General features: G+C 36.2%; 2 protein-coding genes across 2 annotated transcripts; one reads left to right on the forward strand and one right to left on the reverse strand.

The window, feature by feature from the left end:
- Window positions 1-5,461: 5,461 nt before the first annotated feature.
- LOC113297599 lies at window positions 5,462-7,688 on the forward strand. Its single transcript, XM_026546126.1, has 2 exons — window positions 5,462-6,630; window positions 7,402-7,688. The coding sequence occupies exons 1-2, from the start codon at window positions 5,814-5,816 to the stop codon at window positions 7,515-7,517; spliced, it is 933 nt and encodes a 310-aa protein (XP_026401911.1). The 5' UTR covers window positions 5,462-5,813; the 3' UTR covers window positions 7,518-7,688.
- A 1,036-nt stretch (window positions 7,689-8,724) lies between these two features.
- Window positions 8,725-10,845, reverse strand: LOC113297598 (beta-glucosidase 44-like). The gene is made up of 2 exons (XM_026546125.1): window positions 10,604-10,845; window positions 8,725-10,526 (listed from the first exon to the last, which is right to left on the reverse strand). Exon 2 carries the CDS (start codon window positions 10,512-10,514, stop codon window positions 8,949-8,951), a length of 1,566 nt encoding a protein of 521 aa, XP_026401910.1. The 5' UTR covers window positions 10,515-10,526; window positions 10,604-10,845; the 3' UTR covers window positions 8,725-8,948.
- Window positions 10,846-20,407: the final 9,562 nt, after the last annotated feature.

Genomic DNA, 20,407 nt, shown 5'->3' on the forward strand with positions numbered 1-20,407 from the left:
AAGGATATCATTGATATAAACCACAACAAACTTACCAATGAAAGGTTGTAGGACTTTATACATAAGCCTCGCAAACGTACTTGGAGCATTAGACAAACCAAATGGCATAACAAGCCACTCAAATAGACCATCCTTTGTCTTAAACGCATTCTTCCATTTATTTCCAGACCGACTTATGATTTGATGATACCAAATTTTAAGATCAATCTTAGAAAATATCTTGGAACTGGAGAGCATGTCAAGCATATCATCATTGGGAAATGATAACGGATCGTGATCTTATTAACAACTATACTATCAATACATATACGCCAAGTTCCATCTTTTTTAGGTACAAGAAGAGGGGGAACAACACACGGGCTCAAGCTAGGTTGTATGAAACCTTTAGACAATAATTCATCCACTTGACCTCGAAGTATATCATGTTCCTTAGGCTCATGTGGTATTGGGGAATATTATGCAAACTTAAAACGCATGGGATACCAAATACACCCAACTTTTTCATTTGGCAACCTGTATAGACAAAACTTAATACAATAGCAAGTAAACCAACTGAATGATCCTTGACAATATGTATATAGAGTTTATATCTCAACCTCTACTCAATAAGTATGTGTATAGACACATGATCCGTGAACCTGATTGTTAAGCAAAGTACTTGGACGATCTCAAAAATCAATATCCAAGATCAATCTAGTCGTATCCAAATAATCCAATCGGAATTCTGCCAAGTGATTAAACTTGTTATATATCTTTCAAGATACAAATTCTCTAAGAACAAGTCTCGTAATTGATTACAATTAAGCGGACGTATCTACTTAGAGTGAATACGTACAAACCCGTGTAAATCCAATAAACAGTATAACGCGGAAGAGGAAAAACACAAGACACTAGAAATTTTGTTAACAAGGAAACCGCAATAACAGAAAAACCCCGGGACCTCTCCAAATTTGAACACCACACTGTATTAATCCGCTACAGACACTAGCCTACTATTATACTTCGGACTGGAATGTAGTTGAGACCTAACCCACCCTCCAAGCGATTCAGTTTTCATATCTATCTTGAGGAATCACGAATTCTGAGACGAATAGAACTTTGTGATTACTATTTATCTTGCTCGAAAGAGATTACGAGAACCTCGATAACAGAAAAGCAACATCAGGATTCACGAACTATCAAGTTAAAGATAGTCGCACATGGATTCATGAATCTCCAAAAGTGAAGTCTATTAGTCATAGACCTAATTATGTTTCTCATAGGAAATCTAGGTCAATAGAGGACGACTCTAGAATCGACTAGGACGCAAAGTGACAAGGATTTTTTTTTCCCAGTTGAAAGAGCATCTTTATTTATAGTTTTTCCAAGACCAAGGGCTACTTAGAATTTAAGATACAATAACTTGAGAATCAAGCAAACTCTACTCTTGAAAAATACAATAGAAGAATATGCGTGTATAATGAATGTTCGGTTTGGAAACTTAGCTAAAGAACTAAAAACAATTTGATGTTCATTAAACTCCTAAGAATTTAATCATGATGCACACACATAAGTGTTTAAGTGATCAATGAAGTCTTAGAAGTACTTAAGAGAGTTTTAGCAATGCTAAATATATTAAAAATAAGTTTTTGAGCATTTGCTAAAATATAAACCAGAACAGTTTATAGGACTGTCCGTGAACCGCATGGCTTGTTCCGAGTCAGGGAACAACGGTTCGTCAACCGGTTTTGCCAACCCTACTAGACTACTGAACTCAATTGACAACCATGAACCAGATTCACCAACTGCTAGCCTATTATACCAAATTTGAAAATTTAGTTCCCCACGGTTCGTAAACTTTTCCCAACTGAACTTGCGGTTTGCGAACTGGTTCGCCAACCTTCCTTTATTTCTGAAACTCAAATATCTATGGTTTGCGAACTGGTTCGCCAACCTACCCTGAGTAGAAATATCTGAAAACGCAGGGTACCAAAATACACCACCAACTTTTTCTTAAGCAATCTTTATGGACAAACTTAAACACAATTCCGAGAGTTCAACTTAATAAATCTCAATCAATGAACAATATCTATCGTTATATGTCTTTCTCCCATAATCAGAAATTTTACAAAGACTAGTCCGTGAACCTGATTTACGTGTGAGAGTACTTGAGTGATTCCAAAGATCAATTTCCCAAGTAATCAATCAAGTCGTATCCAACAAACAAGGATGGACGTATCTACTTTAATTGATTAATGCATAACCTATGATATTTCAATTATAAAGATAAACAATATAATGCGGAAAAGAAATAACACATACACCAGAATTTGTTAATGAGGAAACCGCAAATGCAGAAAAACCCCGGGACCTAATCCAGATTGAACACCAAACTGTATTAAGCCGCTACAGACACTATCATACTACCAATTAACTTCAGACTGAAATCTAGTTGAGACCGAATTAACCCTCACAGCAATTCAGTTACAATCTCGTTCCTCACGCCTCTTGAATCCTAGCAGGACTCAGCGCAAATATTTTCCTTAGCTGACGTCACACCAACTAAGAGTTGCTTTACCTCAATTGAAGACTTTAAAACATCTGTCTCCCATAGATAAGCCTATATGTGTGATTTCCTTTTCGATCGTAGATAAAGGTGATTGGAAGTCGATAGCAATAGACAAAGTCTATCTAACCTCAAAATCCAGACTTATGCAATCCGAAGTGTAGTCTAGATTATTATTCACCTCACAAGTACTAAACTTTTGGAATCAACAAAGTCTGAGACGAAGAGAACTTTGATGATTTCTATCTATCTTGTTCAAGTGAGCAGCTCAACAATCGAACAAGATCAGGATACTTGAGCTATCAGATAAACAATAGCTGGACCTGGATTCATGAAACCTATGTAGTCACTAAACCCTAAAAGGGTTTTAGGAAGAGGACGACTCTAGTTTTTCAAATAGGACACACCAAGAAAAGTAGTGTCGGGATTCAAATATCCCAGTTGCTTGAGGTTCCCCTTTTATAGACATTCAAAGCATATGTTGCATTAGGTTTAAGCTAAGATATTTTTGGAACCAAGAAAACTCGTTAGATGAATCTTTGAGTCTGAATTACATAACAAGATATACACTCTGGTTAGGACGAATCTTTCAATTTACGTAGAATATTGAAAGCTCAACTGAGAGACTCTAATATTACTATTACATATTTATGCTCTGAAGCTTCATAACCAATCAGATATCATTATAACAAGAGCTTTCATGTCTAAATTATAAAATATGAATTTCATATATTCGTCTGAAGCCGGATTAGATACATATAGAACTATGATTTTACGATGTTGTCCCTCGTCAAAAATTCACCATCAACACCAAGAACCGTGCCAACTTTAGGAAAAAATAACTCAAAATTTTTGTCCCAAAAATTGTTACGGCAAGCATGCTCGACTTTCCTATGAACCTTGATAATGTTAAGGGATTTCATACCCAATTTCTCTTTCCAAAAACGTGTTACAGTTAGCGTGGTCGCAATGGGGTTGACTTAAAGGTTGTAAATGTATATTTCTGCCTTTTTGTTGTCTTGTCCATAACTTCTTAATTCAACCTCGGAATGACCTTATTCTTTTTGCATTTGCTTCGTCTTTTCATAGAGGTAAGTACTTTTGGATTTGAAGGTTTATATCATTAGTTTTTGGTCATTATTGGGTTTTCGATGTTCTTTGTTCCTTTTCGTCATATTTCTTATACTCCTCTTGGCTCTAGGCACTTGGATACTTGGAATACTTCACTTCTGGGTTCACTTTTATCAATTTTCATTTTTCTTGGGATGATTCATCTTATATGAGTTACAAAATATAAAAAAAAAACGTAATACAATGCATTTTATAAGAAAAACTGTCGAATTAACGTATTAATTCGATGCCAAAGTAATGTGGATTATGCGCTTATCATATAACTTATTAAGTTTTCCTTGAATTTGATATCATTTTTATAGGAGATTTTTTGAAAAAAAATCCGTTAAGAATCGACGACTCAGAAAATAAAGTCGTTAATAACAAATCAAAAGATAAGATCGAGTGCGAGAAAATATGGCAAAATTATATCATTTATGAAGAAGAGTGTAAAAAACAGGGTAAGCAAATATCTATAAGGATAAGGAACGCATAGTCATTGTATGTTTAGCTTCGGAAACGCATAACCTTTATGTGTTTCCTCATAACGTAAAAACGTTTAATAATTATGTGTCTGCAATTCATTCACAACTTAATTCAAGCATATTAGACTTGTTATCCGTACAAGTATGTTACTTTTCTGCAACGTCATTCATTGCATCATCCTTTGTATCAGATATTACAGCTGTATAACAACATAATTTTTCTGTTACAGTCGACTCATTCACCTTCTGCAATTTTCTTTACTGTTTTGTTATTTTCTTTCTTTTGATTGTAGTGTCATTGTCTACAAAAGGACATGTCTTGTATCAGTTGTAGTTGAACTTTACCAATAATACAATTTCATTTCTTGGTGTTGGTAATTGTAGTGAGCTTATTGCTTATTGTGATATTGATTGGGCTGGTTGTCATGATACTTGCAAATCAACCTCTGGTTATTGTGTTTTTATTGGTGGATATTTAGTTTCTTGGTCATCCAAGAAACAAAAAACTGTTTCTCGTTCCTCTGCTGAAGCAGAGTATCGGGGTCTTGCCAATGCTGATGCAGAAATTTTATTGTTCTCTAATGGCTCTCTTTGATGAGTTATCTGTTCAGTTATCTCTCATGCGTACTTTATATTGTGACAACATGGGACAACATGGGTGCCGGAAATCTTACAACATATCCAATCTTCATGCTCGCACCAAACATATTAAGGTAGACTATCATATGATTCGTGACTTGGTCAAGTTTGGTTTTGTGAAGGTCTCTATATTCACACCTTGAGTCAGATAGCTGATTTATTCATTGTCCAAGGTTCAGTTCGATACTCTTAAAACCAAACTAATGCTTTATGTGAAAGCTTAGCTTGAGGGGGATGCTAGACTTATTATCCGTACAAGCATGTTACTTGTCTGCAACATCATTCATTGCGTCAGATATTACAACCGTATAACAAAACAATTTTTTTGTTACAGTCGGCTCATTCACCTCCTGTAATTTCCTTTACTCTTTTGTTATTTTCATTTTTTTTGATTGTAATGTCATTGTCTATAAAAGGACATGTAAGGTATCAGTTATAGTTGAATTTTACCAGTAATACAAATCCATTTCTTATATAGCAAAGGGTGGAATTATACGTTGAATTGAAGGGCGGACGTCCAGTGCCTTGAACTTAGGATATCAAATAACAACAGTGAGGCTGTTATTTAACATTTAACAATACGGTTAAAACTTGTGTTCGCTGTAATTTCGATAATTACCATCTAAAGAACGGTAGGTTTCTCATTTAGTTTCAATTTTCTAGGGTTTCTGATTATGTTCTTCTTCTTCGGCGTAGAGTTTATCTATCCACTTGTTGAGTTCCGAAAATTATCATCATTGTCATTCCATGAATTCTGTAGTGCAAAATTAATTAACTCCCCAGGCGCCTAATACGCTTGAGAGAACTTGTGTAAGTGAGTTCAGTGGAGTTTGAGGAGTTGTTGGTGCAGTGAGTATTTGATGCCAAAGACTGCAGCTAGGTTAATTTAGGTTGGAGCTTGGTAAATCTTTAACATTGAAAAAAGCAAGGTTTTTGATTAATAATATGTATCTTTGATGTTAGTCACCTGAAAACAGAGCCAAAAGAGGGTTTGTTTCTGCAGATCAGGGTGAGGAGGTGACTGGGAGTGGTTTATGGTGGCAGAGAGGAAACTGAAGAAAAACATGAAGTTTTTCCAGGGGAAAACGAAGGAAGGCACAGAAATGATAGAGGAGTCAAATGGTTTGGGTTCCAATTATACTTGTGATTCTGAAATAATGACGGACGCGTTTGGATTAGAAGCAGAAATTGCGATTAGTTACGGATTTGAACCAGGATCTTTGGTTTGGGCGAAAGTAAAATCTCACCCATGGTGGCCAGGCTACATTTTAAGTGAAGCTTTTGCTTCACCATCTGTACGAAAAACCAAAAGAAAAGGTCACATATTAGTTGTTTTTTTCGGTGATGCTAGTTATGGATGGTTTGATCCAGCTAAACTTATTCCATTTGAGCCTTATTATTCTGATAAATCACAACAAATGCAAATGAAGGCTTTCACTAAAGCTGTTGAAGAAGCAGTTGACGAGATTCGCCGAAGAGCCGCTCTTGGGTTGGCTTGCTGCTGTAGATTCCCTCATAATTTTGAACCAACGAAAAATCAAGGGTATTACAATGTTGAGCTGCATGATTATGAGGAGGAGATATATTCTCTTAGTGATATTAAGAAGGCAAGAGATGATTTTCAGCCTGGTGAAGTACTTTCTTTTATCCAACATGTGGCTGTGAATCCTCAGGGTAACGAAGAAAAGAGTATTGATTGGATTAAGAATATTACTACAGCCCTTGCCTTACGGAGTTCAACTTATTTGGAAGTTGATGAGACATATGTTCAGGCACTTAAACAATTCAAGGCATCCCCTGAGAGTGATGCAGATCGAGAGTTGGATCAGGAAGCTGCACTGCCTTCTCAAGGTATATATTGTGTATCTATTTTCTTTTCTGTTCATGACTGTTTATATATAGCTGTTACTTTAGTTTGCGGGTTGCAGTCGCATATACTGCTGTTTTTTAATCTTTGCATATACAGTCTTATTCTAACGAGTGGCCTTTAGCTCCTGAATATTGCATGAAGCTTCTCGTTGTGTGTTGTGATAGTCTAATTGGATATGCATTTTAGTTAAAGCAACTATAAGTACCTGCAGAGAATAATCTCCCGGAAATTTGTTCACTCGCATCACTGCATTATTTGTCTAGTACTTACAGTAGTTCAGGTTGTTAAATTATGTATTCAATTCAATTATTTTTAGAAAGTCTGAAAGTGCAAGCAGACCAACCACGAAACTACTTCGATTGCTTAAAAAATATATATACCGTATATCTACCAAAACTGTTCAATGTTCAGTTTCCGTTTTTTCCTAATTTTCGTGGTGGGTTGCTATTTGTCGTTGTTCTTAAAAAAAATTGTAGTTCGATTGGTGCCTTTTCCTAAAGGACTCAGCTTTGGTATAGTACTGCTACATGATAACAAATAATCAAAAATAAAATGAATTCTACCCAAAAGTTCAAACAGTGTCGCTCGTTATCTGTGGCAATCACTGATTGTCTGATTCACTAGCAGATTATCAAATGTTATTGACATGCTTGTCTATAGCACATTTTTATGTTACTCTTGCTGTGGTAACGCGCATCTATTTACCCCTCTTTTGGTCCGTCTCTTTACATATCTTGTAATGTTGTCTTCAGCTCCTTTAAGTGGTCCTTTCGGGGTTGATGGGGAATTGAAGGAAAAGAATGCTTTAGGAAGACGAAGTTCAAGGACCAAGCGAAGAAGAATAACTACCGACTCAAATAGTCAGTAAAGCTGACTGAACCTAAAGCTCAACCCTGCAGTGAAGGTTATGCAGATTCCGTGGTCTCATCAGATTACACCGAAAGAGAAGTAGCAGTATAATTTGTTTTCCAGAAGAATTTACAGTCTATCTCAATGAAGACCTCACTATCAAAGTTCTGAACAGAGTTCGAACAACTAACTTAAGTTAAAAAAAGAAAGAAGAAAAAGTAGTAACGTATTTTGCTATAAGTCTCTGTGAAGCCCTCACAGAAGCTTCTGAAATCAGATATATATATAGACTCGTCGAGAAGCTGCTGGAATATCTATTGGATTAGGTTTGATTTAGTTTACTTCAGCAAAACTTCACTCCTAGATCCACTGAAACATGGATGGTGGCCGAAGTAAGTTCCCCTCTAGGTACATGGAGCTGCTGGCGAAATCTGACTTGGCCAGCATCCATAGTGCATGATTTTTTTTTTTTTTTTTGAAGCATACATGATTAGTTGATGATCTGCGGGTCTGTGGAGTTACCCATTCCTTGTATAGATTTGTGGAGAAGAGAGAGAGGGAGGGAAAGCATCTGATGAACCATATATCTCCCCTCAAAAGTTCCAGGGACTGAGCAGGGAAAATAGAAATGGTGCCGGTGGCAGAGAGTTAAAAAGGTGTTTTTAGGTTGTTTTGTGTACAATTAAACTAATTAAAGTAATGCTTAGTTATTGGGAGACATTTCAGGGAAGGCTGTTCAGTGTTCACAGTTGAGTTGAATTTATTTTTTTGAAAGGCTAGTTGAGTTGAAATTAGTTAGTACAACTACTTAACTAGTCTTGGACCTACAAGTTCGATTCTGTCCTGAGCCATACTTGTTTCGATTCTCTCCGATTCTGTCCTGGACCATGCTATACTTGTTTCACTGATAGCCTGTTTCTCTTCACTTTACTAAATATGTTTCCAAGTAGTGTGCTGTTTACGGCTGCCTGCTGAGTTATTCCTGCAACAGTGGAAAACCACATTGAGAAGGAACGAGCTGCTGGTATGTCTGAGGAAAGTTTTAGTTTTACAATTAGTGCATCGAGCAGGAAATCAAGCTGCAGTGCTATCTCTGCCTTGAGTTAAGATAAGTCAATTCTCTTTTTATAAGCCATGGGATCATCTTTATGGAACGCCGCACAAACTCCCTACCTCCCAAAAGCTGTCAACAATCAATCTTTTTTTTTTTTTTTTTGCAAAGTGCGGAAGTCTTAATCTTTGTTCTTTATTTAAATTGTAGCAATTACCGCTTACAAGTTACAGGTAAGTTCAGAAAAGCCACATTCCAAGTGTCGAAGAATAATACCCCAACAAGTACTGATACATACCACGAACCCCCCAAGTTCTACTGAAGACATAAGATCCACAACTGCGCTAGGCTAAAGTTGAAACGGAAAGCAAAGATCTACCATCAAAACGAATCAGGCACTTAATGCTTCTTTCGGCGGAGCAGTGTTTTGAACCAATAAGCTGACATTTTTGGGTACCTTTTCAAGTTGTTGTAGTCGACATACACAATACCGAACCTTGACGTGTAACCTATTTTCCATTCGAAGTTGTCAAGCAGAGACCAGGCAAAGTATCCAGTGACGTTGGCTCCATGGTCGATTGCTTTCTTGAGTTGAATCAAATAAGTCTTGTAAAAATTCATTCTTCTAGTGTCATGCAATGCCTTGGGAAGTGTAACATTACCGGGATCGTCCATGCCATTCTCCGAAAGAATTACGTTAGGATTTCCATAGTGCTCCTTAACATAGGTCAGAGCTTTGTACATACCCCAGGGTACTTCGTAAAGCCAATTGGAATGTGCACGTGGTCCGATTGGTACTCCGTTACGTTCATAAGCAAATCCAGTATGCCATTCCAACTGATAGCCTCTGACCTGGTTCTTGTTTACGTGTTGATCATACATGTAGTAAGTAGTGTATTGATTAACTCCTAAGAAATCCATCGAGCCTTTCACCATTTTAACTTCCGACTTGGTGAACTTGGGGAGTCTCTCTCCCACAATCCTTTGCATTGACTTTGGATACTCTCCGTATACGATTGGGTGAAGAAACCACCCAAGATGAAAGTCTCTTGCTCTATGAGCAGCTCGGTGATCGGCTTTTGAATCTGTAAGAGGTTCGTACCACACAAAATCCAACAGAATCCCTATCCTTCCTTTTTGTTTTGCCTGATACTTTTGACGGTACCTCTGAACTGCAGCCGCATGAGACAATATGAGATGATGGGCGACAATGTACGGTTCAGTCGAGGAATCCCCTTCTGCGCAGTTTCCGAACGGTTTAGAACACCTCCCAGGAGCAAAGAATCCATTATCGTACCCCAAGGCAGCAACTACTCTAGGTTCATTGAATGTGATCCAGTTTTTGACTCTATCACCGAACGTCTTGAAACAAAAATCAGCAAAATCTGCATAATCTTTCACAACATCATGGTTTAGTAACCCTTTGTACTTCTTTTCAAGTGCATAAGGAAGATCGTAGTGATAGAGATTTGCGTATGGAGTAATGCCTTGCTTGAGCATGTAGTCGATCAACCTGTTGTAATAAGCAACACCCCTCCAATTCACCTTCCCAGTTCCATATGGAAAGATCCTAGACCATGAGATAGAGAAACGGTAAGCGTCGAAGTTGAGATTTTTCATGACATCTACATCTTCTTTGTAGCGATGGTACTGATCCACAGTGACATCTGCTGTAGCATTGTTTGCAATGTTACCAGGAATTCTAACATAGACATCCCAGATACTGGGTCCTCTACCATCTTTCTTTGCCATTCCTTCAACTTGATAAGCTGATGTTGCAGTTCCAAATACAAAATCCTTTGGAAAACTTTCCCTGCTTAACCCTCCTGTGTCGAATCGGATGTTCTCCGGAAACACAGTGGATTCTTCTGATGATACATGGGTGACAATCAACAGAATCAGTAAGAGAAATGTATGTAGTACCCAGCATGGAGATGATAAACTCCTCCTCCTCCTCACCATCATTAATTGTATTCGCTGCAATACCAAGTAGAATTGAATTTACAAAGAAGAAGAAGAAGAAGAAGAAGAAGAAGAAGAGAATTCTGGTTTACCGTGCGAGTGAGGATATGAGATATGTGGTGGAAAGCTCAGTACTGTAAAGATTTTTAAATACATAGGTTGTTCTAGAATTTATGTTTTGGAGTTAAATGTAAAAGTGTCCTTGCGACTGATAAATGAGACGCCTGTTTTCCACTCTTTCCCGTTTGTTCAAACAAGACTGTCCTTATTCTTGACGATGAGAGATTATCCTTGGAATGGTCCATGATGACAAAGATTCCAGTCATTTTCTGTTTTCGGTCCAATACATTTTTCGTCGGTGTAACAGTATTCAGTGAATCAGTATGCAATCCATAATTCTTCTCTCTGGCTTACGTTTTTGATGGAAGAGTCTACCCATTGATTTATTTTGATCGTTGAACTTGCAAGTTTCAGTCTATCTTTTAGCACTACCAGTCTACCACCACAACGTAGTGTCTGGTCCACAGAAAAGAACGGTTGTTTTATTTACCTTTTTTTAGCCTGGGGTATATATTTGGAATCTATCAAATTCCACTCTCATCTTTCACAAATGATTATCGGTGTCAAAAAGATTAATTTAGTCCCAAAAATAACCCTTCGACTAACCCATATAAAAACAAAAAAAAAATTATATTCTCATCTAATCCTTCCAAATTTCATAAACCTTTATCAATTTTTTTTTAATTTTCTGTTCCAACGGTCTTCGATCCAACCAAGTAAAGCTAAATTTCCATCGACCCGTTCTATTATTCGTATTTGGAGTTGTGCTGTGATGGGATAGCTTCCGTAAGGGTGCACTCCTGAACAATATTTTATGCACAATCTCTAATCGAAGATTAGCTAGTTAAGTTAGTTTTATTATTTTCTTTTGATCTTTTAAAGTTCTTATATACTTATATTTAAATTTAATTATTACTTAGTCCCTCTGAATGACAAAACTAGTTTTTTTAGAAGTGGGGAAATCGATCATATGATGCTGACCTCAAGTTTCTCAATAAGTTTTACCGATTTTTCTCGGTAAGAAGAACTGATTGTACGTATAAATCTATTATATCTTTTTTTTCTTCTGAATCATATATATTATTGATAAAGGAAAAGCCCAAAAAATTGGAGGTTACAAAACAAGAAGAGAAAATAAAGAAAGCCTACTTAACAGGCCCAAAATAAAAGAAACCAGAAAGAGCCAACTGTATAGGCCCAGAAATCAACAATCCAGAACAAGAGCTAACTTAACAGAATCTGAAATACTCAGTTTCTGGCATCTCAACCCTGACAAGAAAGTTTGGTTTTCCAATAAAAACTTGCCTCTCACCTGCATTTTAGCCTAGCAGCTCTTTTGCTACTGTGTCAGCTGAGAAATTTACCTCTCTGTAACAATGATGAAATTGAATTGAGGAGATTTTCTTGGCTGCTCTTAACCATCTCATTCTGATGAACCAAGGAATCTGATTTCTGGTAAAATCTTATATCACAGTTTTAGAATCTGAGCTAATAATGATATTCTGTTCTCCCCATTCAACAGCCAGCTCAGCTGCACTAACTACTGCATAAGTTTCTGCAATGTAATTGGTTGCAATACCAATTCCTCCAGCCATAGCTCCCACCACTTGACATAAGTGATTTCTTACAACTATGCCTAAGCCTGCAACTCCTGGGTTACCAACTGATGCCCCATCACAACAAAATAGAGTAAAACCAATTTGAGGTGGAATCCAATAGCATCTTTTAACACACTAGAACTTGCTCTGCTTGCATCCCAATTTGAAGAATTCAATTATATGTAGATCATAATTCTGATTCCATTTGGTACCCTTCATTCTCAAATCTCCTTCTGAAACCATTTGAATTATTCTCTTCTTAAACTAATGAATATTTGGTTTGATTTCCTCCAACAACTTTTTATTTTTTTGAAACCAAAGTTCTTTGATAACAGAGCAGGAAGCTGTAATCCAAGCTTCTTTTATAATAAGACTTTTATTTTTTGAGATTTCCCAAATATTGTCAAAAGATTGAGGTATACTGACTTCAAACATATTACTGAGCCAACTCCATATTTCAACACTAAAAGAGCAATGCCATAATAAGTGATCCATGTTGTTCTGATCTTCTTCACAAACACAACACCTTGAAGCTAATTCATATCCCCTGTCTACCATGACAATATCATCCACATACACACCCCTAATGATTTTCCACATGTTACTTGCTATGCTGGGGTGTAAAAATGAATTCCATATGTATTTGTAGAAATGCATTACTGGTTCTTTATGTCTTAAAATAGATACAACAGAAGATGTTGTGAAGTTACCTTGCAGAGTACCAGTCCAGATCAGCAAATCTTGCTCCTCTCCCATTTTTGGCAAATTTTGTGCATTTAAAAGATGCTGCAATTCATTTGGTACATTCCATCTGTTTTTTTGTATAAGATCTTCCACCTTCATATGTAGATTTTCCTTAACATAAGAGTTAAAGTCAGTTTTGAGAATAAGTGGAGAATCTCCAGTCCAGTTGTCATTCCAAACTGAGATCCTTTGACCATTACCAACACACCATTTAATACCATCTTTTAGAACTTCCCAAGCCCATTTCAATCGTGGCCAAATAAAAGACTGCTTCCAATCCTTACTCAATTGTTTTTTTTTTGTTTATATATTTAGCTTTAATGAACATAGCCCAATCTTCTTCTGAATTTATGATTCTCCACATCAATTTCATGAGAAGAGCCCTGTTAATAATCCCCAGTCTTCGTATACCCAGTCCTCCTTCACAGTATGTTGTACAAACTTTCTTCCAAGACAGAATAATATATTTTCTAGTTTCTCCATCACCTGACCAGAGAAAATTTCTTATAATTTTCTCACAAATCTTGATTATTGAACTAGGCCATTTATATATTGCCATGTTGTAAATTGGTATGCTGTTTAGAACTGACTTGATTAATACCAATCTGTCTTGAAATGATAAAAGTCTTCCTTTCTATGTTGCTAGCTTTTTTTGCATTAGTTCCACCATTGTCCACACTGAACTGACTTTCACTTTTCCAGCAGCAAGGATTACACCTAAGTATTTATCAGGAAAAGAACTCAGTTCCGTGTGCAGAATTTCCTTTATTTGATTCTTCTTTGATAGAGTAGTTCCATCAACAAAAAGTTTACTCTTAGCTTTGTTTATTATCTGACCTGAGCCTCTTCGATAATCCTCTAACAACTTAGCAAGATTTTCAACACTTCTTTTTTCTCCATTACAAAATAGAAAGACATCATCAGCAAAGAACAAGTGAGTTGGATGAACCCCCTTTCTTATTACCATTGGACTGATTAACTTTTCTTGAACCATTTTCAGAATACACTACTCAATACATCCTCCATAAGCACAAAGAGAGTAGGAGACAATGGATCTCCTTGTCTCAGGCCCCTCCCCACAGAGAAAAAACCATGTGGACCACCATTTATTGATACAGATATTCTTGCAGATTCAAACAGTATCTTTAACAATTGACACCAAGAGCTGGAGAAGCCATACCTGCTAAGTACTTGAAATAAAAACTCCCAACTTACTGAGTCATATGCCTGAGATATGTCAAGCTTCACTCCTACATTTCCACCTCTTCTTGTCTTTTTCATTTCGTTAATCATCTCTGATACCAACAAAATTTGATCTTGAATGCTCCTACCCTTAATATAAGCTGACTGCCGTGGAGTTATTAATTTTGTCATAATAGAACTCATTCTTGTATTGATGATTTTCGTAAAAATCTTAAAACTGACATTGTTGTGACCTATTGGCCTAAACTGATTTGGATTTTTAGCTCCTTCAACCTTAGGAATGAGAACTAGAAAATTTGAATTAAGACCTTTGGGAATGAATTTTTTAGACCAGCAGTACTGAATAGTTTGAATGAGATCCCGATGTATAATCTCCTAACAAGCTTTATAAAATGCTCCTGAAAAACCATCTGGACCTGGAGAACTATCAGAGTCCATGTTAAATACTATTTCTTTGATTTCCTCTGCACCAGGAACTACATCTAGCATTTGTTGATCTTCTTCATCTATTATTGTTGGGATGACATCTAGTAAATAATCCACCTTCTCTACTTCCTTGTATTGGAATTTCTGCTCATAATGATGAACTAAAATCTCTGTAATCTTTTCCTGATTAGAAGTAATGTCACCATTAACATCTTGAATTTCACTTATGAAGTTTTTTGCTTGTCTCATCTTCAGATTAGCATGGAAAAAACCAGTATTAGAAGAGCCTTCTTTAATCCATATCATTCTTGTTTTCTCCTTCAACATAGTATTTAAATGGACCTCTTTGGAATTATAGTTATCTTGAGCTTTAACTAAATTATTCAGGGCCTCAATATCAGATGGATCACTATCAGAAATGAGCATAGCAACTTTCACTTGTTCTTCAGCTTCTTTGATTTGTACATTGACATTTCCAAATATTCTCCAGTTCCAATCCTTTAAAATAGCTTTTAATCTTTTCAACTTATATTGAAATATGTAAGTTGGAACTCCAATCACTTCTTCATACCAACTTTGCAAGACAACTTCCATGAAATTTGGATGATCCAACCACATCTTCTTGAATTTGAAAGGAATGTTTGTTGGCTTAGGGATATTAGCATTACCTCCCAACAAAGGAGCATGATCAGATGATATCCTAAGACCCACTTTATACCCCCAGTCTGTAAATTTTCGAAACCATAAATGATTGAACACTGTTATATCTAAGTGACAAAGAATTCTGTTATTTCCTTGCTGACAATTAGACCAAGAATGAGTGATTCCAGATTTTGGAGCTTGCATAAGTTCACAATTATTAAGACAAGTATTAAATTCCTGCATTGATCTTCTATTAGGACTTCTACCCCCAACCTTTTCATCTGAAGAAGAAATGGAGTTGAAATCACCAATTGCTAACCAAGGTTTCTTGAGTTCACTAATTGCTTCCATTTCAGCCCATAAGAATCTTCTTTGAGTGATTCCTACATGTGCATGAATACCTGAGATAAGAACTTCTCCAATACTTATTGTAATCATCTGGCTGGACATTGATACCACTGAAGGAGTTGGAAGAACTGAATTCCAGAAAATCCAAATGTTCCTCTTTTTGTTATTAACTGAATTATGAATTGGCGTCTTCTGCATTCCTGGCAGATTTAATTTATTGCAAAAAAAAAGAACACACAACTTTTGGTTCTGCTATAAAAACAACTGAGGGTTGAAATTGATTTATTAGTGACCACAATTTATTCTGGGCCCTAGCTCTTCTAAGGCCCCTTAAATTCTAGAATAGAACTTTCATTGTTGAGATTGGAGATTATTAGTACCTCTTTTCCCTTGATTTTTCCTAAAATTGTATTTACTTGGAGGCTGTTGAGTATTTACCTTAGAAGCTCCAGGATCTTGTTGAGTTGAACTTGCTTTAGATGTTGTTGGTTTTTGTATAACTTTAGACCATGATATTCTTCTGATATCGAGCCATCTTTGCCATTAATATACTTGATCTTTTCCACTGTGTTGTCTTCTATTATTTGTAAAACTTTTGCAGGATCCAAATCTTGCTTTTCATTCATCTCAATAATATTTTCTTCATTAGTTAGAGAGACAAACCTCCCTGAAGTTATTTTAATTGAATCATTAGTCTTCTGAAGTATTTTAACTTGTTGGATTTGAGTCTCAGAAGTATCACAGATATCAAACTTCTCCAATGCTGAGGTAGTACTAGTAACTGGTGAAGCACTTGTTTCTTTATGTTTATCTGTATTCTTATCAGAAGAATTCATACTGATTTTTACAAATAAATCTATTGTATCGAGAAGTAATTAGATCAAAAAAGTGTGATCCATTATCCCGCTACCCAGATTGATTAATCAGAGTTAGTGGTTTCGATCGAACTACTTAAATAGCTTCCGTAAGGGTGCACCAATCAATCAACTAAACAAACAACTAAAACTATTAGCAATGGATTACCATGAAGAATTCGTTGATTCTCTATCAAAATTCTCAATTTTACAATGAGGAAATATAGATTAAAAAGCATCGTGCCCATGAGGTACTATCAAAATTCTCAATTTTACGGGTTAGTAGGTTCCTCCTCTTTTGCTCGGTATGACAACAAGCTAGGTATCTAAATGTGCGTCCATGATCTGAAGATCAAAAATTAAAAATGAATTGAAGTTAATATATGATGCCCAAAACTTGCACCTCTAACTAGACTTTGTAATAATCAGTGGATTATATGTTTACTTCTACTTACTTTAACCAAAAGAGAAAAAGGACGTACCTTTATATGTTTCTTGAGCGTGATTAGTTCTTACAGTGTTGCTGCAATCTAACATAATCAGTTCTTCTTCTTTGTCCAAAAAAAAAAACCTTATGAGTTTTAGGGATTCTTTTTTTTTATCTGATGATTTTTAGGTTTGGGAAACTACAATAGCGATAATGATCTGTGACCGTGAGAATGTTAGGGGGACTGATGAGGAAATTAAATTAAATTAAGGGATGTGAAAGAATGGAAAATAATAATTAAAAAATAATTTCGAAAATAATATCTCGAGATCCAAATACATCTAAGATGAAATATCCAAGGGTTAAGAAGTGCACCCTTACTAAAGCTGTCAAAATATTGTATCTGGATTATGAGTTCTACCTAGATTTTTTATGTGGTTTCTAGTCTTTGTATCATAGAAGCCCCGACAATTCGTGTATTAATTTTTACAATAAAAAAATCTATAGTGAATAAAAAACAAATTAATAGAATTTTAATGACAAAAGAAGTAGAAAAACTTAGAAAGATGAGTGGTTCCAGTGTACACTTGAGTATGGTCACCCTGACAATCTTTCATGGGTTCAAAGGTATTTGCCTCTGAAATTTTCGAATCCATCTGCATGTTGACATGAGTATCCATACTAACAGTTTCAATAGAATGTGGGGTATTAGGTTGATTGATAACGGATCTATGTGTCTTCTCCAGAGATAGGTTTCCACCGGCCACCACAATGTAGTGGCTTCTTGAGTTCGATTACTATTTAAACCTTCACAGTGTTACCATATCTTAGCCTCCAGTTCTTCGAGTGTGTAGATATTTTCTTTCCCATAAATCCAATAGATTCACTATCAACAACAACATTCATATGCTCAAGTTTCAAGTATTTAAACTGAATTGTAAACTTTCGATGTATAAACATATAGTCTTTTAAAGGGACGTTGGAACAATATTTTTGAACAACAAACATAGCCCCTCCAATCAGCCATGGACCATTTTGAATCACTTTGTTTTGTTCGTCTTCACTGTTAAGCCATATAAGCATAAGTTTATGCCCCATGATACAAATTTCTTTGTTTCGATAACTAGTTTATAGAGAACTAATGCCTTCTCTAATAATCTTCATTTTTATTTTGTCTTCTGACATTAGTTTTCCAAAATTGCATAAGACCATTCTTATGCAGTTTCATTAATGGTTTGAGACGAGCCAACAGTTCTCCTGCGGTTTAGTGGTATTGTTATGGCTGCATTTCTTAGTTGTCTTGAAAGTTGATTAATACGGTTTGGGAGTTTGAAGACATTTTATGGTTTCTTTGAAAGTAAAACTGAGAGCGTTTGGATTTCCGAACAATATGACTTAAGGTGAAAAACTTATCTTGAAAACCATCTGTATATAGCCACAAACCACTTTTCTTTTATCTAGAGTTGAAATCACGTATGTCCAATATATTATTCTTGATAACTTATTGAAAAGCAATAAGATGATTTTTGGAATATATGGTCAAAACGAAAAGTTGCATGTAACTTAACTGAAGGTTGTTTTCTCTGCCTGGAATCTACATCAGTTTAGGAGCCAAAAAAAATTGAATTTCAGCTCATGTTGACTTTGGATTTGAAGGTATTGATTTTGATCATGATTTTTTTGAAGTATTTGGTGATGATTATAATGATTTTCAGCTGTACTACTACTAAGATCTACTATAGGAATCGATGATATCGATCTACTAATATGGACCATCAATACTAAGAGGATGGTTAACGTCACTATTTTATTTTCAGAAATCCACCATTGGATACCTCTAGATTGATTGTCAAATGAGCTGAAAAGAGACTACACTTCCATTAGACTAGATTTTGATGATATGTTGATAAATAAATATAGTAAGAAACTCGATATATGAGAGAATGAGAAAAATTTAAACAAAGAAATATCAGGTTTATAATAAAGGAATGAAATGTCTATCCAAGATAATTCCACATATCTTGGAGTGCAGAGTTTTGAAAACTAGTTAATCACAATAAGAAAATATATGTTAAGAACTGATATGATTTTGACAATACAAGAGAAGGACTCTGTAACAGGGAAGGACGAAAGCTTTGGTAACCTCTACACTCAAAGAGCGCAGCCTCAATTTCAATTCATTATCTGATAAAAACAACAGATCCAACACAACTTGTCTTAAATACTTAAACAAAACCCTAAGTTCAAAACCCTAACTAATCAAGGCCCTACACGTGCAGCTATCCTACACGTTGGTTTTGAGTAAAAAGAACGCAGTAAATGTTGTTTTAACAGCTAGACAATGATTGCAGAGTTATTACACTCGCATAGTTGTTAGGGGCAGCCAGAAGGGTCATAAAAAATACCCTCCTCTTCAGACAATATTTGTCCTCAAAGATTGAACTTAGGAAAGTGTGCTTCAACGTTCGCAACATCCTCCGAAGTGGCATCAGCTGGAGTTGTATGTGACCATTGAATAAGCACCTGAGAGACTGGTTGGCCATGTCGAAAATCTTGACGAAAAGCTAGAGCTGCAACAAGTGTGAGAACAATTTCACCTTCTGCATCAGTGGACGACAATGTAGTGGAACAAATTACAGTGGCACCTATCTTCTTCTTCAGTTGAGAGACATGGAATACAGGGTGAATCTTGGACTCAGCTGGAAGAGATGGTTTGTAAGCAACTTCTCCAATCTTCTGTGTCACCTGATAAGGCCCAAAATATATAGAAGAAAGTTTCAAGTTGCTCCTAATTTCCATGAAAGATTTCCTGTAAGGTTGCAGCTTGAGGTAAACCTGATCACCAACTTCAAAAGATCTATTTGTCCTCAATCTATCAGCAAAAAAGTTTTATTCTTTCTTGAGACTTGGTGAGAGATTCCTTGAGGATGTCTAGCATGGCATTTCTCTCCTTAAGATAGTCTTCAACCACAACTACTGAAGTGGTGACCTCCACAGGGAATTCCATGTGAGGAGGCCTATATCCACACAAGGCAGTAAAAGGAGCCATCTTTAAGCTGGAGTGGTAATTGGTATTGTACCACCATTCAGCCAAAGAGAGCCATCTGCTCCAGTTTTTTGGTTTATGCCCTGTGATGCATCTTAAGTATCCTTCCAAGCAAGCATTTACTTTTTCAGTTTGACCATCTGTCTGTGGATGGTAGGAAGTACCCATGTGCAGTCTTGTGCCCAAGGATCTAAAAAGCTCTTGCCAGAATATGCTGGTGAACACTTTGTCTCTATCTGAGACAATAAAAGCTGGTAACCCATGTAGCTTGAAGATGTTGTGTAGGAATTCTTGAGCCACAGTAAGAGATGTATATAGGTGAGTTAGAGGAATGAAATGGGCATATTTAATAAGCATGTCCACAATCACCATAATGACATCCTTCTTGTTGGATTTAGGGAGTCCCTCTATGAAATCCATGGAAATGTGCTGCCAAGCTTGGGATGGAATTGGAAGAGGCTGAAGGAGACCTGCTGGGTGCATATGTTCTCCCTTATTTCTTTGGCAAGTATCACAATGGATGACATGGAGTGTAGTTTTTTTCTTTA

This window comes from Papaver somniferum, chromosome 7 (genome assembly GCF_003573695.1).
Source record: "Papaver somniferum cultivar HN1 chromosome 7, ASM357369v1, whole genome shotgun sequence".
Classification (NCBI taxonomy): domain Eukaryota; kingdom Viridiplantae; phylum Streptophyta; class Magnoliopsida; order Ranunculales; family Papaveraceae; genus Papaver; species Papaver somniferum.

Excerpts from the sequence above, each read along its gene's own strand:
- LOC113297599 (XM_026546126.1), top strand. The coding sequence starts at position 5,814 with ATGGTGGCAGAGAGGAAACTGAAGAAAAACATGAAGTTTTTCCAGGGG. Across the intron at positions 6,631-7,401 it reads AGCTGCACTGCCTTCTCAAG|CTCCTTTAAGTGGTCCTTTC; the intron begins GTATATATTGTG and ends TGTTGTCTTCAG.
- LOC113297598 (XM_026546125.1), bottom strand. The coding sequence starts at position 10,514 with ATGATGGTGAGGAGGAGGAGGAGTTTATCATCTCCATGCTGGGTACTA.